Raw genomic sequence first — 16,371 nt, forward strand, 5'->3', positions numbered from 1 at the left:
CCAAAGAAATTTCAATCTTCAACTATAGTTGATCAAGAAGGTTATCATGTGCATAAGAGAAGAGATAATGTAAACACAATTGAGAAAAACAAAACCATCCTTCACATCAATCATGTATTACCTTACAACCCAAGTTTATTGTTGAAGTATGAAGCCCACATCAATATGGAATGATGCAATTAAAGTAATTACATAAAGCTTTAGGTTTTGTTGGAATTGGACAACTAGTCAAATTAGTATTATGATTGATAAATCTGAGAACGAATTGAATTTAGGATTCCACACATTGAATCAATTGTGTACACTTTTTGTGACTACACAATTGAATCAATTCATATTAAGTATTTCATCTTTATAATCATGGATATTTGTGAAACAAACTATGTTAGCTTGATCATATTCAACTGTATAATTTTCAGTTATGCTTCAAACCTTCCGTTCGCAACTCATTTTACACTCTGATTTTGGAAAATGGTGGTTGCATTTTTTAATTTAGGTATATATTCACCCCCTCTAGATCGTTTTTCTACTTTCAGATTCACACCTAACAATTGGCATCAAGCTGGTATTTTAACTGTGTCTAATAAACATCCAAAAGTTTGTGAATATGTCAGAAGATAACGATCCTAAGGGAGCGTATAATATAGCACCCGTTTTCAAAGGCGAAAATTATACATATTGGAAATCGATCATGTATGTACACTTGTTATCGGTTGACAAAAATATGTGGTGTATCGTCACCAATGGACCATATATTTCCAAGGTCGATAATGACTTTGTTAAACATCCAAAAGATTGGACTGATGATGAAACAAAAAAGACTTCATATGATTTGAAAGCGAGGAACATAATTATTTCAGCATTAAGTGCTAAAGTGTTCTATTCGATTTCACATCATACGAGTGCTAAATGTATGTGGAATACTCTTCAAACTCTCTATGAGGGAATGAAGGACGTCAAGGATTCTAAAATAAATATGTTTACATAGGAGTTTGAACTATTTCGTATGGAACCCGAAGAATCAGTGGACTCCATGCAAATTGTTCCTCCATTTAATCAACAAATTGCGAGACTTAGGTAAAACCTTTTCCAACAAAGATTGTACTAACAAAATATTGAGATCCATGTGCAGGGAGTGACAACCAAAAGTCACCACAATAAAAGAAACAAATGAGCATGGTACTTTGGATATTACAAAACTATTTGGGAAGTTAGTCGAGCATGGAAATGAGCTGAAGTGACTCGCCGATAGCGAAGTAAAGCTATAAAAAAGAGAAAGAGAAAGTAGAGAAATGAGATCTTTTTTTGAAAGCTTCATTTTCTAAAGCGAAGAATTCAAAGGAAGAAAGTGACGATTTTGACAAAGAAGTTTCCAAAAAGGAAGAAATGAGTTTATTCGTCAGACGCTACAATAGATATCTTAAGAGAAACAAGCTCAAGCATACCGACAAAGGTCTAGTGAATTTCAGAAATACTTATCCACCAAAGAAGGATCACAAGAAAGAAGATGTTGAGATCACATGATATGAATGTGGTAATTTGGGACACTATAGAACTACATGTCCAAATCTCACCAAACATCATAAAAGAAAAGATAAGGCTTTCTACAAGACGAAGGGAAACTTTTCCAAAGATCGTAGAGCCTACATCTATGGGAAGAAGAGGTAGAGAGATCCTCCTCCGATTCCTGCTCGAGTTCAGATGATGAGTGTGTCAACTTTTGCTTGATGGCACGAAAGAGAAGTGGAACTTAAAAGGTATATAATTCTGATTCTGAAAATGAGTATATTTATAGTGAATTGTCTAATGCATTCAATGACATGTATGCTGATTCCATTAAAACGTTTAAGAAAATTTCTCTCCAAAAAAAAATTATTGATACACTTGAACATGAGATAAAAAGTCTTAATCGTGCTTTAGATTATTTAAAGGAAGCTCATACATCTCTTATGAAAAAATATTGTATTAATTTATATATTTTAGCTGAAAAGATAGAAGTTGTGGAATGTGTTGAATGTCCAATTTTAAAAATTAAAATTGAAACTTTTAAGGGACAATTAACACATGCTGCCACACTATCTAATACTTGGTCTAGTTCTTCAAGTGAAAGAGGAAAGGTTTTTAAGGAAAAACCCCATGTCACTAGGAGAAATAGAAGAAGTGTTTCATGTAAAGCTATTTGTCATTGTTGTAGAGATAAGGGTCACATTAGGCATTTTTTTAATAAAAAAATTAAATGTTTATTTTTCCCAATGGGTTTTGAATCCAGGAACTACCAGAAATTTGATCTCCCTTCTAAAACCGAACACAAAATGGTCTATCTTATATCCTTCATCCAATGCATAGAAATCTCAATTGGAGTAAGCAATCGTGCCCTCGAACTTTCCCGCATACTTCGCCACTTCCATAACTATTGACGAAGTCGCTGAATCACAATGCCTCTTGAGCCTTCAAGCCATTGGAGAAAATACATTTTCAGGAATACTTTCTTGAAATACTTTTACTCCTTCGAGGTGCTCTGAGTGGTCAATACAAGATGAGACGCCGATAAACTACCTTACTCCTGAACTTTGTAACATACAAGCGGCAAAACTATATTTTCTTTCTCACCAATTTTATTTATTAATTAATATAGTTTTGGGTTTTAAATCCATTGAGACAATTTTTTTTTCTATTTTTATGACGTTTTAATAACCACTTTTTTTTTATAAAAAAATATATTTAATTACAACTTTGATGATTCTATTTTTATTTTTTTAGTTTTAATCCTTCTAATTTTATTTTTGAATACGTTAATATTCTAAATATATTTTCATATAAATTGACCTTTTACAATTTTTATAGTAAAAAATAGGCGAAATTAAGAAAATAAAGTGTATTTTTAACTTATAACTTAAAAGATGTGCGTGTTTACTAGAACATTAAACAAAAAATAGTGTCAGTTGTTATAACTTAATCAATGCGTGTTAGAGAGTTAGTTAAGTACCTAACTCAAACCGGTGGCGGTAATCGCAATTAAACATGATAACTAAACAGAGTTAGAATAGCTTTACTCTCTCTCACACACTTTACCCTTTCAAGACTGGCACAGTACATCACAGCACAGTTAGTTATCTATCTTCTTCTAGATTGGTTCAGAATTGAAACTGAAAAAGAAAGTTTGTTACTATGCCAGGCCCTGGTCCTCACCTGATGTACGCCATGGGCTCGGGCTTGGGTCTAACCGCCATCTCTAACGGAAGATTTAGCCCACACCACACACTCACCTACACCATCAACTCCTTCTTTGGACCTGATATTGGCTCCTTCTCCGAATGGCTTGCCTCTCTTCTTGGCAGTCCAGCTGCTGCAACCGTAGCCTCCGCCGTAGCCGATCTCATCCACCATCCCTTCTATTACATCCTTATCTTAGGAATTCCTCTCTGTTTTCTTTACTCTAAGATTTCCTCTTTTCTTCTTCATTCACACCTTCTTGATTCTTCTCTTTCCAAGGTGATTCCCTCAAGTTTTCTTTCTTCATAATCTCTTCATTTATTAGTATTAATTATAATAATCAATAATTTGATATTGTATATTGCAGGTGCCTCTTACAAAGATGCAGTGTTTTTTCTTGATTTCCGCCGGCTCTTTTACTCATTTCTTTCTAGATCATCTCTTTGAGGTATTATTTTCCAACCGATTTGTGTTTGTTTCTATGAATTAGCTGATTTATTATACCAATTAGGGAAATCTGCCTAAAATAGTTGCTAAAGTGGTTTCAAGTATTTATGGAGATAATTAATATATACATGCATGCATATATTGTTTATTATATCCAATTTTGTCAACTAGGATATGTCAAATTGTTTCCACATTGGTTATTCTCTTAAATTCCATCTCTCAATGAGGGTCACCTTCAAATTTTAACATTGTTAACCTTATTAAAATGTGTATAACATGCAAGTAAATATGGTAACCTAGTTTGAGGGGTTGTCATTCGACTATATTGAACCAACCATTGCAAATTAATTTAACTGAAAATGAATAATACTGAAGAATATGTTGAAATGTTGTTTAAATATTTGAATGGAGATGTATTACAGGATATTAGTTTGGTTAGGGTGTAGTTAGTTTGTTACAATTTGTTGATAGTTAATTGGTTAATTTTCAATGATTACATCTTTCAATATGATTCCTTTTGAGATTCTTGTTGCATAAGGTTGATATATCTTTTATGTTCTTGTCCTCTTCTTTTTTCATAGTCTAAATTTTGAAGTAAAAAGCAGTAGATTTTGAAGTTATGCATACCTAGATTTTACAGTATACTGTCATTGGCTTTTATTTTAATGGAAACTAAGGCAACAAACTGCGAATGAAACTAAGTTTTACTAGTTTGCAAGTCATCTAAGGGTGTCAAAGCCAAATGTTGTAGTCATGTTTTTATAACCCTTAAATTAAACCTTATAGGAGAATGGGAAAACAACCATGTACACTTGGATTTTGAGCACTGGCTGGTGGCAAAGTCGAGCACCAGTTAACCCGGATGCAGTTGTTGTAGTGAGCTTCTTATGTGCTTGCTTAATTGGTGGATTCCTCTATCTGAACAGGTGTTTGTTATTGCAACTTTCCATGTTAAATATCAAGCTGTATTGTAGAAATAACATGGTTCTGACACGGTTTTTTTTCTCCTTCATTGCCTTGCAGAGCAAGTTCCTCAAATTCAATAAGGAAAAAGTCATACCAGTCAATGCTACTTATGGTATCCATAGCTTCTTTATACTGCTTATGGTGTATAATTCAGATCTACTGGATCAATCCGCGCCGTCCAGCGGTTGGAGAAGAAGCTGATCTTGGTGTTCTTGTGTTCTTAGCTATATATTTCTTTCTACCTTATGGATTGTGTATAGTGTCCATGTACCCAAAAGATCCTGATTCTAATCAAATTCCACTTTAACAGAATGTTTATCCCCTGACATATATACTCATATTTTTGCCAATGCAATCTAGTTACAAACTTACACGGTTATCTAGAATCTTGCCGCAAGTAGCTTATATAACTCACCGGGCATATGTGATGTAGTACAATTATTTTTGGAATTGAACCTGAATTTTTCAGTACATGTATAATAAATATAACATGTTAGATGTAATTTGATGCAAAGTGTGACTCAATGTAGAAGTTAGACTTTTGATTTGTATCATAATGTACTTGTAAGTTGTTCGACTAAAGCATATTGTAAGTAACATACTAATTTTGCCCGGTTGAATATGAAATTTTGTTATTATGACTGACATTAACTAACATTAACAAATATGTAGAATAGGTGAATTCTTGTTGTTTAAGTTAGCAACTTGTTAGGAATATCAAATATGGTAGGTGAATTTGTGTTTACCTAATTCAAAAAGTTGGATAATGTTACACTAAAATAACTTTTTAAAAAAATTATATTATTTAATAAATAATTAAATATATTAAAATTAAATGGTATTTTGTGATTGGTTGAAGATATATTACCTAACCGATGGGTAGAGAAGTTGTCTCTTTCTAAAATAGTATAGTAAAATTAGAAATTGATGTGTTTATTAGTTCTAATGATTAGCTTTGATTGATTTAGGTTGAGTTCAGAAGCCCCAATAATATGGTATTAATTATTGAGTCATTTTAATTTGTGTTTTAAGGATATATGTTAAAAAAATTACAAAAATAAAGTTTGTGTTAAAAAAAACAATGAAAATATTAATTATAAATTTTTAATAAATTAATACACAATTTTTAAAATAAATTTTGACTTAAAGCATTTTTAGTCTTCTAATTTGACTTTTTAAAATTTTTTAGTCTCCTTTAAAAAAAAATCTTTGATCCCTATATTTCATATTTCTTGGTTTTGGTTTTTTAACTCTCATTCATATTTGTATAGTTGATACTTCAACTTATGTTGGAATGACATGAAAGTGTATACGTGGTGCTGTGTCACTTAATTTTTTCAAATAATTAAAAAATATATTTAATTTTATTATTTATTATATTTAATTTTTGACATTTTATTTATATTATTATTTTTAATATTCATAGTTCTAATTTTATAGAAATTGTGAAATTAGTGAATTATAATGCCTATAACCAAAATTTATGCACATGGAGGAATCAAATCATTGATCTTAGTGTTTAGCATCGATCGTTTACCAACTAAGTTACACCTTTTTTTTTATTTCTTATCAGGTTCTTTGTTTATTTTATCAAGTAAAACTCAGAAACAAATGTTGCACATCTCTTTCAATTTTGCATACCAGATTTCATCTCTTTTATTAGATGTTGGACCTGTTTTTATTTATTTCATTTTGTATTCAAATGTCTAAATTTGAGATTACATGTGATGTTGGATCTGATATGGTTTTAATTTGTGAATTTTTAGAGTTAGTTTTCTTAATGTGTTTGTTTGTTGCTAAACTTTTGCTTCTCAAAAAACAAGTGTGCTTTTTCAAAAATCATTCATATCATTTAAAAACTAGCATGCATCATTCTCTCTAGAATTCTAGAGTTCTTATTGCGCATGCACACATCATCTACATGCACACATCATCTACAACATACCATCGCCAAATATTTTCACTCATTTTGCGCCTTTTCAACATCATGTTTTCAATGACACAAAAAGAAATTTGACCATCTACATTCTCCTAAGTAGAATCCATATTATTTTCTTCTCTTTCTCTGGATGGTAATGAACTAAATAAGATTCATCTTCCTTCTGCATTGATTTCCCTTCCTATATGACTATTTGAGTGCACTAACTTGAGGTCATACCATTTTCTCTTCACCCATTTTCATCTTTGCATTTGTATGGTTCTTCTTGTGTTCGTGTTTTGAGTTTGTTCCTTATGATCTCGTGTGCTAGTTATTTATCATCTTTTTTTTATAAACAAGATTCCATTACGAGGAGTACAAAGGGTACTCAACCTTTAATACAAAGAGGACAACTCAAAACGAAGGAGAACAAAACAAACAAAATTTAAGAAATACATCTATGTCGATCTACCTTTCAATCCTCCCATCTCAACAAAGAAGAAATTTAATAACAGAGGCATGTTGGACAGAGAATGTTCAGGAAGTCAAGAAGCAGATTAGAGATCATTTAGAAGCTAGCTTTAAAGAGTCAAATTTTCATAGACCAAATCTAGACGGAGTTGAGTTCAAACAACTTTCTTGGGAGGAAAGGCTCTATTTGGAAACTCCTTTTGATGTGGAGGAAGTGAAGGAAGTTGTTTGGCAAAGTGAAAATGATAAAAGTCCAGGTCCTGAAGGATTCAACATGAATTTGTTCAAGGCTTGTTGGGATATTTTCAAGGAAGATGTCTTGAATTTCGCCAAATTTTTTTGCAGTTCAAAACTTCCTAGAACAGTTATAACGTCTTTCCTAACTTTAATCCCAAAACCAAACAATCCTCAATTTTTGGGGCAGTATAGACCGATATGCCTGATCACAAGTCTTTATAGGATCCTTTCAAAACTTCTAGCCTCTAGATTGAAGAAAGTCATGGATGGTTTGATTTATAATTGTCAATCAACTTTTCTCTCTAGAAGATATATTCAAGATGAGGTGTTAGAACTTAATAGTTAATGAGATTATGGATTTTGCTACTAGGAGTAAGAATGATTTTTTAGTGGTTAAGGTATATTTTCAAAAGGCCTACAACTTAGTTTCTTGGGATTTTTTGAGGTATATGCTGAAGAGGATGAATTTTGGTTAAAGATGGTTACATTGGATGGATATTCTGGTTTTCACCAGCTTTATGTCCATGTTAGTGAATGGAAGCCCTACTTTTGAATTTCAAGTGAAGAGAGGATTGAGACAAGGGGATCCACTCTCCCCTTATATTTTTTTATTGGTGGCAGAAGGTTTGTCTGGCTTAATGTCTCAAGCTTTTAGAATATAGATTTTCAAAGAATTCCAATTTAAGAGGGGTGTGAATTTTGATATTCTTCAATTTGTCGATGATATTATCTTTTTTTGTGATGGTACTTGGAGTAATTTATGGAGTATTAAAGTTGTGCTTAGGGGGTTTGAAATTGTTTTGGGCCTCAAGATTAATCTCACAAAAAATAAAAATCTATGGTTTGAATTTGGAGGAGGACTTCATTACATCAACTTCAACTTTTTTGTCTTGTGGTGTTGGATCTCTTCCTTTCACGTTTTTAGGGGTGGATGTGGGAATTAACCCAAGGAAGATATCAGCTTGGAGGGAAATTGTTAGTAAGATCCATAGTAGATTGTCTTCTTGGAAAGGGAAGTTCTTGTCGCAAGGAGGAAGAATTACAATGATCAACGCGGGTTTAACTAACATTCTGATCTACCCGTTTTCTTTTTACAAGGATCCCAAGGCTATAATTCAAGAGATTATCAAGATCCAACAAAATTTTCTTTGGTGGGGAGAGGAAGGTTAAAGGAAAGTTTTTTGGGATGAGTTGGGATTCGGTTTGCAGAAGTAAGAAGGATGAAGGCTTAGGTATTAAGCATTGTGGCTACTTCAATCAGTCCCTTCTTAGTAAATGGCTGTGAAGGATTATTTCGGACTCATATGCTCTTTAGAAAGATTTATTAACTTTTCAATATGGTGATTTGCATTCAATTTTTCTAATCCAATCTATTAAGCCTTGGAATAAGAAATATTCGATTTGGTGGAGGGACTTGATGAGTCTTCAGATAACACCTCATTATTATTGTAATTGGTTTGCTTATAATATATGTTGCAAGTTGGAAAATGGTAAATTTATAGGTTTTTGGAAATTCAAATGGTTGGGTAATGAAACTTTGTCTTCTATTTTTCCTCTTATTTATCATATTGCAGCTAATCTTGATGCAGAAATTACCGATGAAGGAATTTAGAACAATGGAGAATGGCACTAGAATATTCATCTTGGCAAGGATTTACTAAATTTTGATGAATCTTCTCAAATGGAAGAGTTGTACCAGTTTCTTCTTCAGGTATCTCCAGTCCCCAGTATTGAAGACAATTTTATTTGGTGGTCTGGCAATGGAGGGTTTTTTGGTTAAAGTTGTCTATTCAGTGATCAAAAGGCTTTATCCAAAGTTTCTGGCCGAGGCTTGGCGACAGATTTACATATTCTTGCCAAGGTTTGGAAGTAAAAAACCCTAAAAAGATTCAAGTCTTTTGGTGGAAGTTGTTTCTCAATCGTCTTCCGATAAAAGATCAATTACGAAGTCGTGGTGTCTTGGCTGATACAACCAGTTTAGCTTGTCCCATGTGTTCTTCTAGTGATGAAGATGTGCCCCACCTCTTCTGCTTATGCGTTTTCAGTAATGTTATTTGGAATAAGGTTTGTTGTTGGCTCGACATTGATTCCTTTGGTATGGCTGCTACTTTGGTCGAACAGTTTGATTTATTTTCTATCAGTTTGAACAAGGCTTACAAGAAACTATTTGTTTATTTCTTTTGTTCTTGTGTCGGTTGGTCTCTTTGGATGTGGTTGGGATTGAATTATTTATCATCTGGTTGTCCTAGATTTCAAATATAAATAAGGATTATATTTTGTTGCAGAACCAGAAATGGAAGATGTTATGGAAGCTATGGTGGAACGAAGTTTCGTGGACAATTCGTTGATGCAACTTCTTGGACTGAAGGTTGTGATCATGATTCATATCGAATCAAAGACGCTGGTCCTAAATTGGCGTTGCTAATTTCCAGTACGGTGGACCCAGGGGGTACTTGCATGGTTAAAACTCCAACGGTTAGGTCAGTTTATGGTTCAAGATATTGATAATGTGATTGGATATTAGAGATTGTCTATCTGACCTCTCTTGTAACCGTATTTATACCTTAGGCTCAGTGAGTAGGAAAAATGAGTAGGCCTCACCTTAATGGGCCTTTAGCCAGCTTAGAACAATTTCCTCAAGACTCGTTGGGCACCATGGATGTCGGGGGAGTCTTTTAGAAATCATGGTCGACTTTCAGGAATGGTTCTCCATGCGTCATGAGGTATGCAATGCTTTGATTTTTCCAAAGACTGATGGGGAACGCGATCATTAAATGTAATCCCGTTATTGAATCGTTTTGACATTTTTCTCTTGATGTGTGACATGAAAAGGTGGATAGTGGTGTGACACTACTTATTATGCGCTTGAGTGCATTTAAGCTTGATTGTGTTTCCAAGGTGAAATCTGATTGTTGGTTTGCACTTGCCTTTTATTTTAATCTGATATGTCTGATTGTCTTCGCCTAAATATAAAGATAGAGGAAATTTTGGGGAATTTTTGCAACCTTCTAGATTGAATTCCCTTATTTCCTTTGAGTTTTATATGTGTGCGATTTTCCTAGAGTAACTACCATCATGCATTCAAAGTTGTAAAACTTCAACCTTCAACCTTTTCATTCGTTTCATTTCCTTTGTTTCCCAGCTTTCGACCTTACATTTCAAGGTGCATTCTTCCAAATCAAACTTTTTCTCTTCAAGTATTTATTGTCTCTTTGTTGAAATGAGTGATAACACTATTAACATAGATAGTGATTCAAAATGTAGTGTTTCTCCCTCTTCGGATGGGAAGATGGTATCTAAATCGTATCCCCTTTCTTCTACCAATGGGAATTTTGAATCAGAGATCATCTATTTGATTGGTGATTCTGAAATGGAAGGAGTGTCTGGGGACTCCCTTTATGAGAGAGTTTTTTCTAGCACTTTTATCAGAAGTTATACTTTTAGGGAAAAACTGTGGGGGTGAGGATCCTATCGAGAAACCGGTGACGCCCTGTCTTTACTGAGGCAAAAATTGAAGTTATCTAGAAAAGGAGGGAACACGTTGGTGCCTTTGTCCGGATATATTAGGGGGTGAATGGACACGAGCCTAGCTATGTTTAAATCGTAAGTCATTTGGAGGGCCAGGGAAAGTCTCATACTGTGTCTTGGATCAAACTCGATGAACACTTTAAATTTGATGAACAAGCCCGAAATGGGAATTTGTTAATTGAGTCGGATAATGTTAATAGATATTATTGGGTGGCCACTTAAGTGATATGGACTCTTTCCAATTTGAACATTATCACGACTATAACCAATGTTGACATTGTAGTCGGCAACTCGCCAGATTGGTTGGTTCTTCCAATAGATCTAATGAAAATGATATACAACTCTTTTTAGGGCTGCTTGGTTCCTCTGTATGAGGGTATTTTTACCGGGTTGGGGGTACGTTTTCCCTTTCCTGACTTCGAGGTAGCTGTGACGAATCATCTTAGAGTTTCCCCATCGCAACTTTATCTTGGAGCTTCAGCTTACATGAAGGTGTTTCAGGTATGCGCTGAGCATAAATCTTGGAAACCTTCTCTTGAGCTTCTTTTTTAAATCTTTTTACGCGGTTCATACTTTTCGAGATGACACCTAGGATCAAGGATTGATATCCCTTTATCCCCATGTCCCTTAGTTTGACTCATTTACCAATAATTTGGGTGTTTTTCTTGAATGTTTCATGCTGGTAGGGGTGTTCGCGGTGCGGTTTGGGCGGTTTTTGCAATAAAAATCACCCGAACCGCAAGAGAAAAAAGCATGCGGTTCAGTTTGGTTCGGTTGACTTTTAGAAATAAAACCAAACCAAATCAATGCGGTTTGGGTTGGTTCGGTTGGTTCGGTTTGTTATAATATTTTTATTGAGCCATATATACTCCTATAAATAACGACATAACTTTGTGTTTAGTCATTCATACATTACTAAATAACATCAAAATTCATCATATTTAGACAAAAACGTTTCATTCAATATACAAAAAAAAACCAGATTAGACAAAAGTGGAATAAAAGACAAATATAAATAGTAGCATAAAATAATATCAAAGACATTATAATAAAACATAAAAAAAACATATGAGATAAGAGATTAGAGAAGATGAAAAAAAGAACATAAGAGATGTGAGATTGAGAAGAAAAGTGCAATAAAAACGTAATTGGAAGAGAAAATAGTAACATAAAAGATAAAAAAGAAAGAACATAATAGAGGACTTATTAGAGTAGAATAAGAGAGACCTACATGGAAAAGAAGATGAGAAGAATGTGTGATACTACTATGAGAGATTTAAGAAGGTTGAAATTGAAACCCTAAGTATGATTAAGAGAAAATCGTTTGTAATTGTAAGGTTAAGGCATACTAGGTTTGAGGTTTGGGTTGGACGTGGGATAAGTGAACTTTGGGTTGTAACATAATGCGGTTTGGTTTGGTTTAGTTCGGTTTTCAAAATACAAACCGCAAACCAAACCAAACTGTGCCGTTTTATTAAAAAATGACCCAAACGAATCCGAACCAAATGCGGTTTTTTGCGGTTTCGGTTTGGTTTGGTTTGGTTTGCGGTTTTCTATTGGGTTGGTTTAGTTTTGAACACCCCTACATGCTGGTGAAACCTATTACTCCTAAGGCTCATCTTGCATTATGCTCGTCCTCGGACCCAATTGGATCTACTCGTTATTTCAAGAGTAGTTTTCTTAAGTATTGGTCTTGATTTCATTTCAGTCGTCCCCTTTCCTCTTACCATACCATTCTAAGTCCTATATCATCCAAAGAGGTAAAAATGAAGAAGGTTTTATATGCTTGGTATCAAGGGATCGACTACGAATAAGGGCTTAGTCCGGGCGAAGTGCCTCCTTCTCGACAAAGGAAAAGACATATTGATACTTGCATTTTTATTAATGTGGTCGGCCATGTAGAGAGGCGAGAGTTCTTTGGAGAGAATATGCATATAGGGAACCTCGTGCATTTTTTTTAACAAGTGTAACTTGTTCATTGCAGATAACATGAATCGGTTGTAGAAGTTCCTTGTGCTTGCCAAGGACCAGAATCGTATAACTCACTAATTGGGTCAACTGATAGAGATTTATGTTGTTGTGGCTACTTCTTCTCTTATGGTTCAGACACTGGTTATAATTATTTCCCTAACGAAAACTGCTACTACTATCCTATGTACAACTCCCGATATGGACCATCTAATTACTACGACGATCGACCTCTTTGTCCGTGAGACTCCATCTTCTTCTTCTCCTATCAAGAGGAATCAATGTGAATGCCCACCCACTCCTGTTTAAGGGGCTTCTTCCAAATGGGATTGTTTGTTAGAGGATACTGAGTCAGATGCTCTTAATTCTTTCTTTCGGATCCCTTCCATTCTTCCCTCTTGGGTACCCAACAACCCAAAGGAGTTTGCTTCTATTGTGGCCACTAAGGACCTAGATTTTGTCCATAACCTATTTGTGGATAATAAGAAGAGTCTTTTTGCAGATGCTTCTCGCGACTTATCCAAGGTCGAATATGTGGTTTCGATGGTAGTCGTATGCTATGATGATGTGTTAGGTTCTCGCAACCTTGCTAGGGAGCGTGATGAACTGGATGAGAAGTGTGAGGCCCTTGAGAGGGATAATTCCAAGGATGGGGGGAATATGTGAGTTGTAACACCCTTCTAAAATACCCCAAATATTTAATTAAAATAGCAATATATCAATCAGAGTAATTATGCAATTAAGGGTGTCACACAATCATTTCACACCATTCACCATAATAACTGTCATGCTCTTTTATTAATTCAAAACATAAAGTATTTGCACAATACGCAGCGGATAGAAATCAAATCAATCATGCAAACATGTAACACATTACATGTAAAATTATTCAACAAGGTAAAACATCCCGTCCCGATGTTACATCTATCAGAGCATGACCCACTAAGGAACTACACTAGACTCCAAGCACTAGCTCCTACTCAATCACTGCTCGTTACCTGAAAACATAGTTGTAAGGGTGAGTTCCTCAATCGATATAATAAGCATTATAAAACATCATGTAAGGCTAAGTAATTTAACACATTAATTACCCTAATCACATCACACATTCGGTAACGGCACATCAATTCAAATATCATACTCAATACAAATACAACTCATGCTCATACTCAATATCAACACGAACACACGTATAATATTGGAATACATCCATTCATATTATACGCCATACACATTTATGCAATGAGACTCCATGCATGCGGTACCGACTATTTGTGAACATATAGTTCACCTCACCGTCCAAATCCAGGCACGGCTACCAAGCCCACTAGTCCCACTCATTTGAGACCTAGTGACTCACTCACTAATTCCTCACCATGGGAATTAGCTACCACCCCAAGGGCCATGCTATGCACGCTAATTCACCTAGCATGCAAACATCAACAACATTCCATAATGACTAACTCACTAATTCCTCACCATGAGAATTAGCTACCACCATAAAGGCCACAATATGCATGCTAAATCACCTAGCAATGCAAAATCATCAACAATAATCCACAATGGACATATGCTCACACTCTAAGCCATAAACAGTCCATTCACAAATTGCATACATAACATATACATTCACAGCATTATGCATACCATCATACATCATCAACACATGTATCAAAACATCATATCATGTCAAATAATTAATCACAGTATTAGCACACTCTACTAATACCTATACTGCTCAAAACAGCGGGAATTAATCCCTATTACATCATACGCCAATATAGGCCAAACACCAATTATGCACACATTATTCAAATATTAATTTTTCACTTTTCCAACAGTGTTAACCGGTTAACGCCCTGGGTTAACCGGTTAACGCAACACAGAACACGCTTTCTGGCAAAACTCAACAGTGTTAACCGGTTAACGCCCTGGGTTAACCGGTTAACGCAGACAGAACAGCAATTTTCACAAATCACAACAGTGTTAACCGGTTAACGCCCTGGGTTAACCGGTTAACGCAAGCAAAACAGCAATACTTCACAATTCCTAACAGTGTTAACCGGTTAACACCCTGGGTTAACCGGTTAACGCAAGACAGAAAGCTGTTCCTGCGCTAACACGAAGCAGAATGCAGAATTCTCCGCATTTTCCGCCGTTGGAGGACTTCCGGACCTCCGATTCCAATTCCGTAAAAAACTACACTTTCGGAAAATCACTACCCATCCAATTACAGATTCAATTACAGCTTTAACACAGTTTGTTCATCACAATTTTTCAGCATTCAACATCCTAATTAGGGTCAATTCAACGGTTTATCACTACCCATTACATGTTAACCCATAATACCCATTAAACGACGATAAACCCCCCTTACCTGAGTTAATCCGGCAATCCTTTAGCCTCAAGCTCTTCTCTTCTCCAACCTTCTTCCTCTTGCTCTGCCCCTTTGCCTTTTCTCCCTTTTCAGCCGCTTTTTCTGCTTTTCACGTAAAACTCTTTTTACCAAAATGGAACCCTTTTCTTATTTCCAACTTATATATATTCCAATAATAAAATCCAATAATAATAATAATAATAATAATATTCCAATAATTCCAATTATTTAATTAAATTAATAAATATAATATTAACTTAAATTAAATAATTATCTTATTTTTTTTCGGGGTGTTACAACTCTCCCCCACTAAAAGAGTTTTCGTCCTCGAAAACATACCTCAAGCGAATAACTCCGGATAAGACTCCTTCATCTGACTCTCAAGTTCCCAAGTCACATTGCCACCTGCTGGTCCTCCCCAAGCTACCTTCACCAAGGCAATCTCTTTACCCCGCAACCGCTTCAACTCTCGATCCTCGATCCTCATAGGTGATGTTTCAACAGTCAGGTTATCTCTCACCTGTACATCATCTATTTGGACTACATGCGAAGGATCAAGAATGTACCTCCTCAACTGAGACACATGAAAAACCTCATGCAAATTCGCAAGCGACGGCGGTAAAGCGATATGATAGGCTACCTCTCCTATCCTCTCCAAAATCTGATAAGGACCAATAAATCGAGGTGTCAACTTCTTCGACTTCAAAGCTCGACCAACCCCAGTTATCGGAGTAACACGGAGAAACACATGATCCCCCTCTTGAAACTCAAGTGACTTCCTTCTCTTGTCGTGATAACTCTTCTGACGACTCTGAGCAATTCTCATCTTCTCCTGAATCATCTTAATCTTTTCCGTAGTTTGTTGAACAATCTCCGGTCCAACCACAACACTCTCACCGGACTCATACCAACATAAAGGCGTCTGACATCTCCTACCATACAAAGCTTCAAACGGTGCCATACCAATGCTCGAATGAAAATTATTGTTGTAGGTAAACTCAATCAAAGGTAAATAACAATCCCAAGCACCTCCCTTTTCCAAAACACAAGCCCTCAAAAGATCCTCTAGTGACTGAATCGTCCTCTCAGTCTGACCATCAGTCTGCGGATGATATGCAGAACTCAATCTCAGCTTAGTTCCCAAAGCCTTCTGCAAACCTTCCCAAAACTTCGATGTAAATCTAGGATCTCTGTCCGAAACAATACTCGACGGAATACCATGCAAACTTACAATCTTCTCAATATA

The 16,371-nt window shown here is 35.2% G+C and overlaps 1 protein-coding gene across 1 annotated transcript; it reads left to right on the forward strand.

Moving 5' to 3' along the window:
- The first annotated feature begins 2,984 nt into the window (after nucleotides 1-2,984).
- Nucleotides 2,985-5,273, forward strand: LOC127073903 (uncharacterized). The gene is made up of 4 exons (XM_051015150.1): nucleotides 2,985-3,492; nucleotides 3,581-3,661; nucleotides 4,447-4,586; nucleotides 4,684-5,273. The coding sequence occupies exons 1-4, from the start codon at nucleotides 3,169-3,171 to the stop codon at nucleotides 4,931-4,933; spliced, it is 795 nt and encodes a 264-aa protein (XP_050871107.1). The 5' UTR covers nucleotides 2,985-3,168; the 3' UTR covers nucleotides 4,934-5,273.
- Nucleotides 5,274-16,371: the final 11,098 nt, after the last annotated feature.

Source organism: Lathyrus oleraceus, chromosome 4 (genome assembly GCF_024323335.1).
Source record: "Lathyrus oleraceus cultivar Zhongwan6 chromosome 4, CAAS_Psat_ZW6_1.0, whole genome shotgun sequence".
Taxonomy (NCBI): Eukaryota; Viridiplantae; Streptophyta; class Magnoliopsida; order Fabales; family Fabaceae; genus Lathyrus; species Lathyrus oleraceus.

What these genes read in the sequence shown, in the direction of transcription:
- LOC127073903 (XM_051015150.1), top strand. Translation starts at nt 3,169, where the DNA reads ATGCCAGGCCCTGGTCCTCACCTGATGTACGCCATGGGCTCGGGCTTG. An exon ending in TTCTAGATCATCTCTTTGAG is followed by an intron (nt 3,662 to 4,446) that starts GTATTATTTTCC and finishes TAAACCTTATAG; the next exon opens with GAGAATGGGAAAACAACCAT. An exon ending in GGATTCCTCTATCTGAACAG is followed by an intron (nt 4,587 to 4,683) that starts GTGTTTGTTATT and finishes ATTGCCTTGCAG; the next exon opens with AGCAAGTTCCTCAAATTCAA.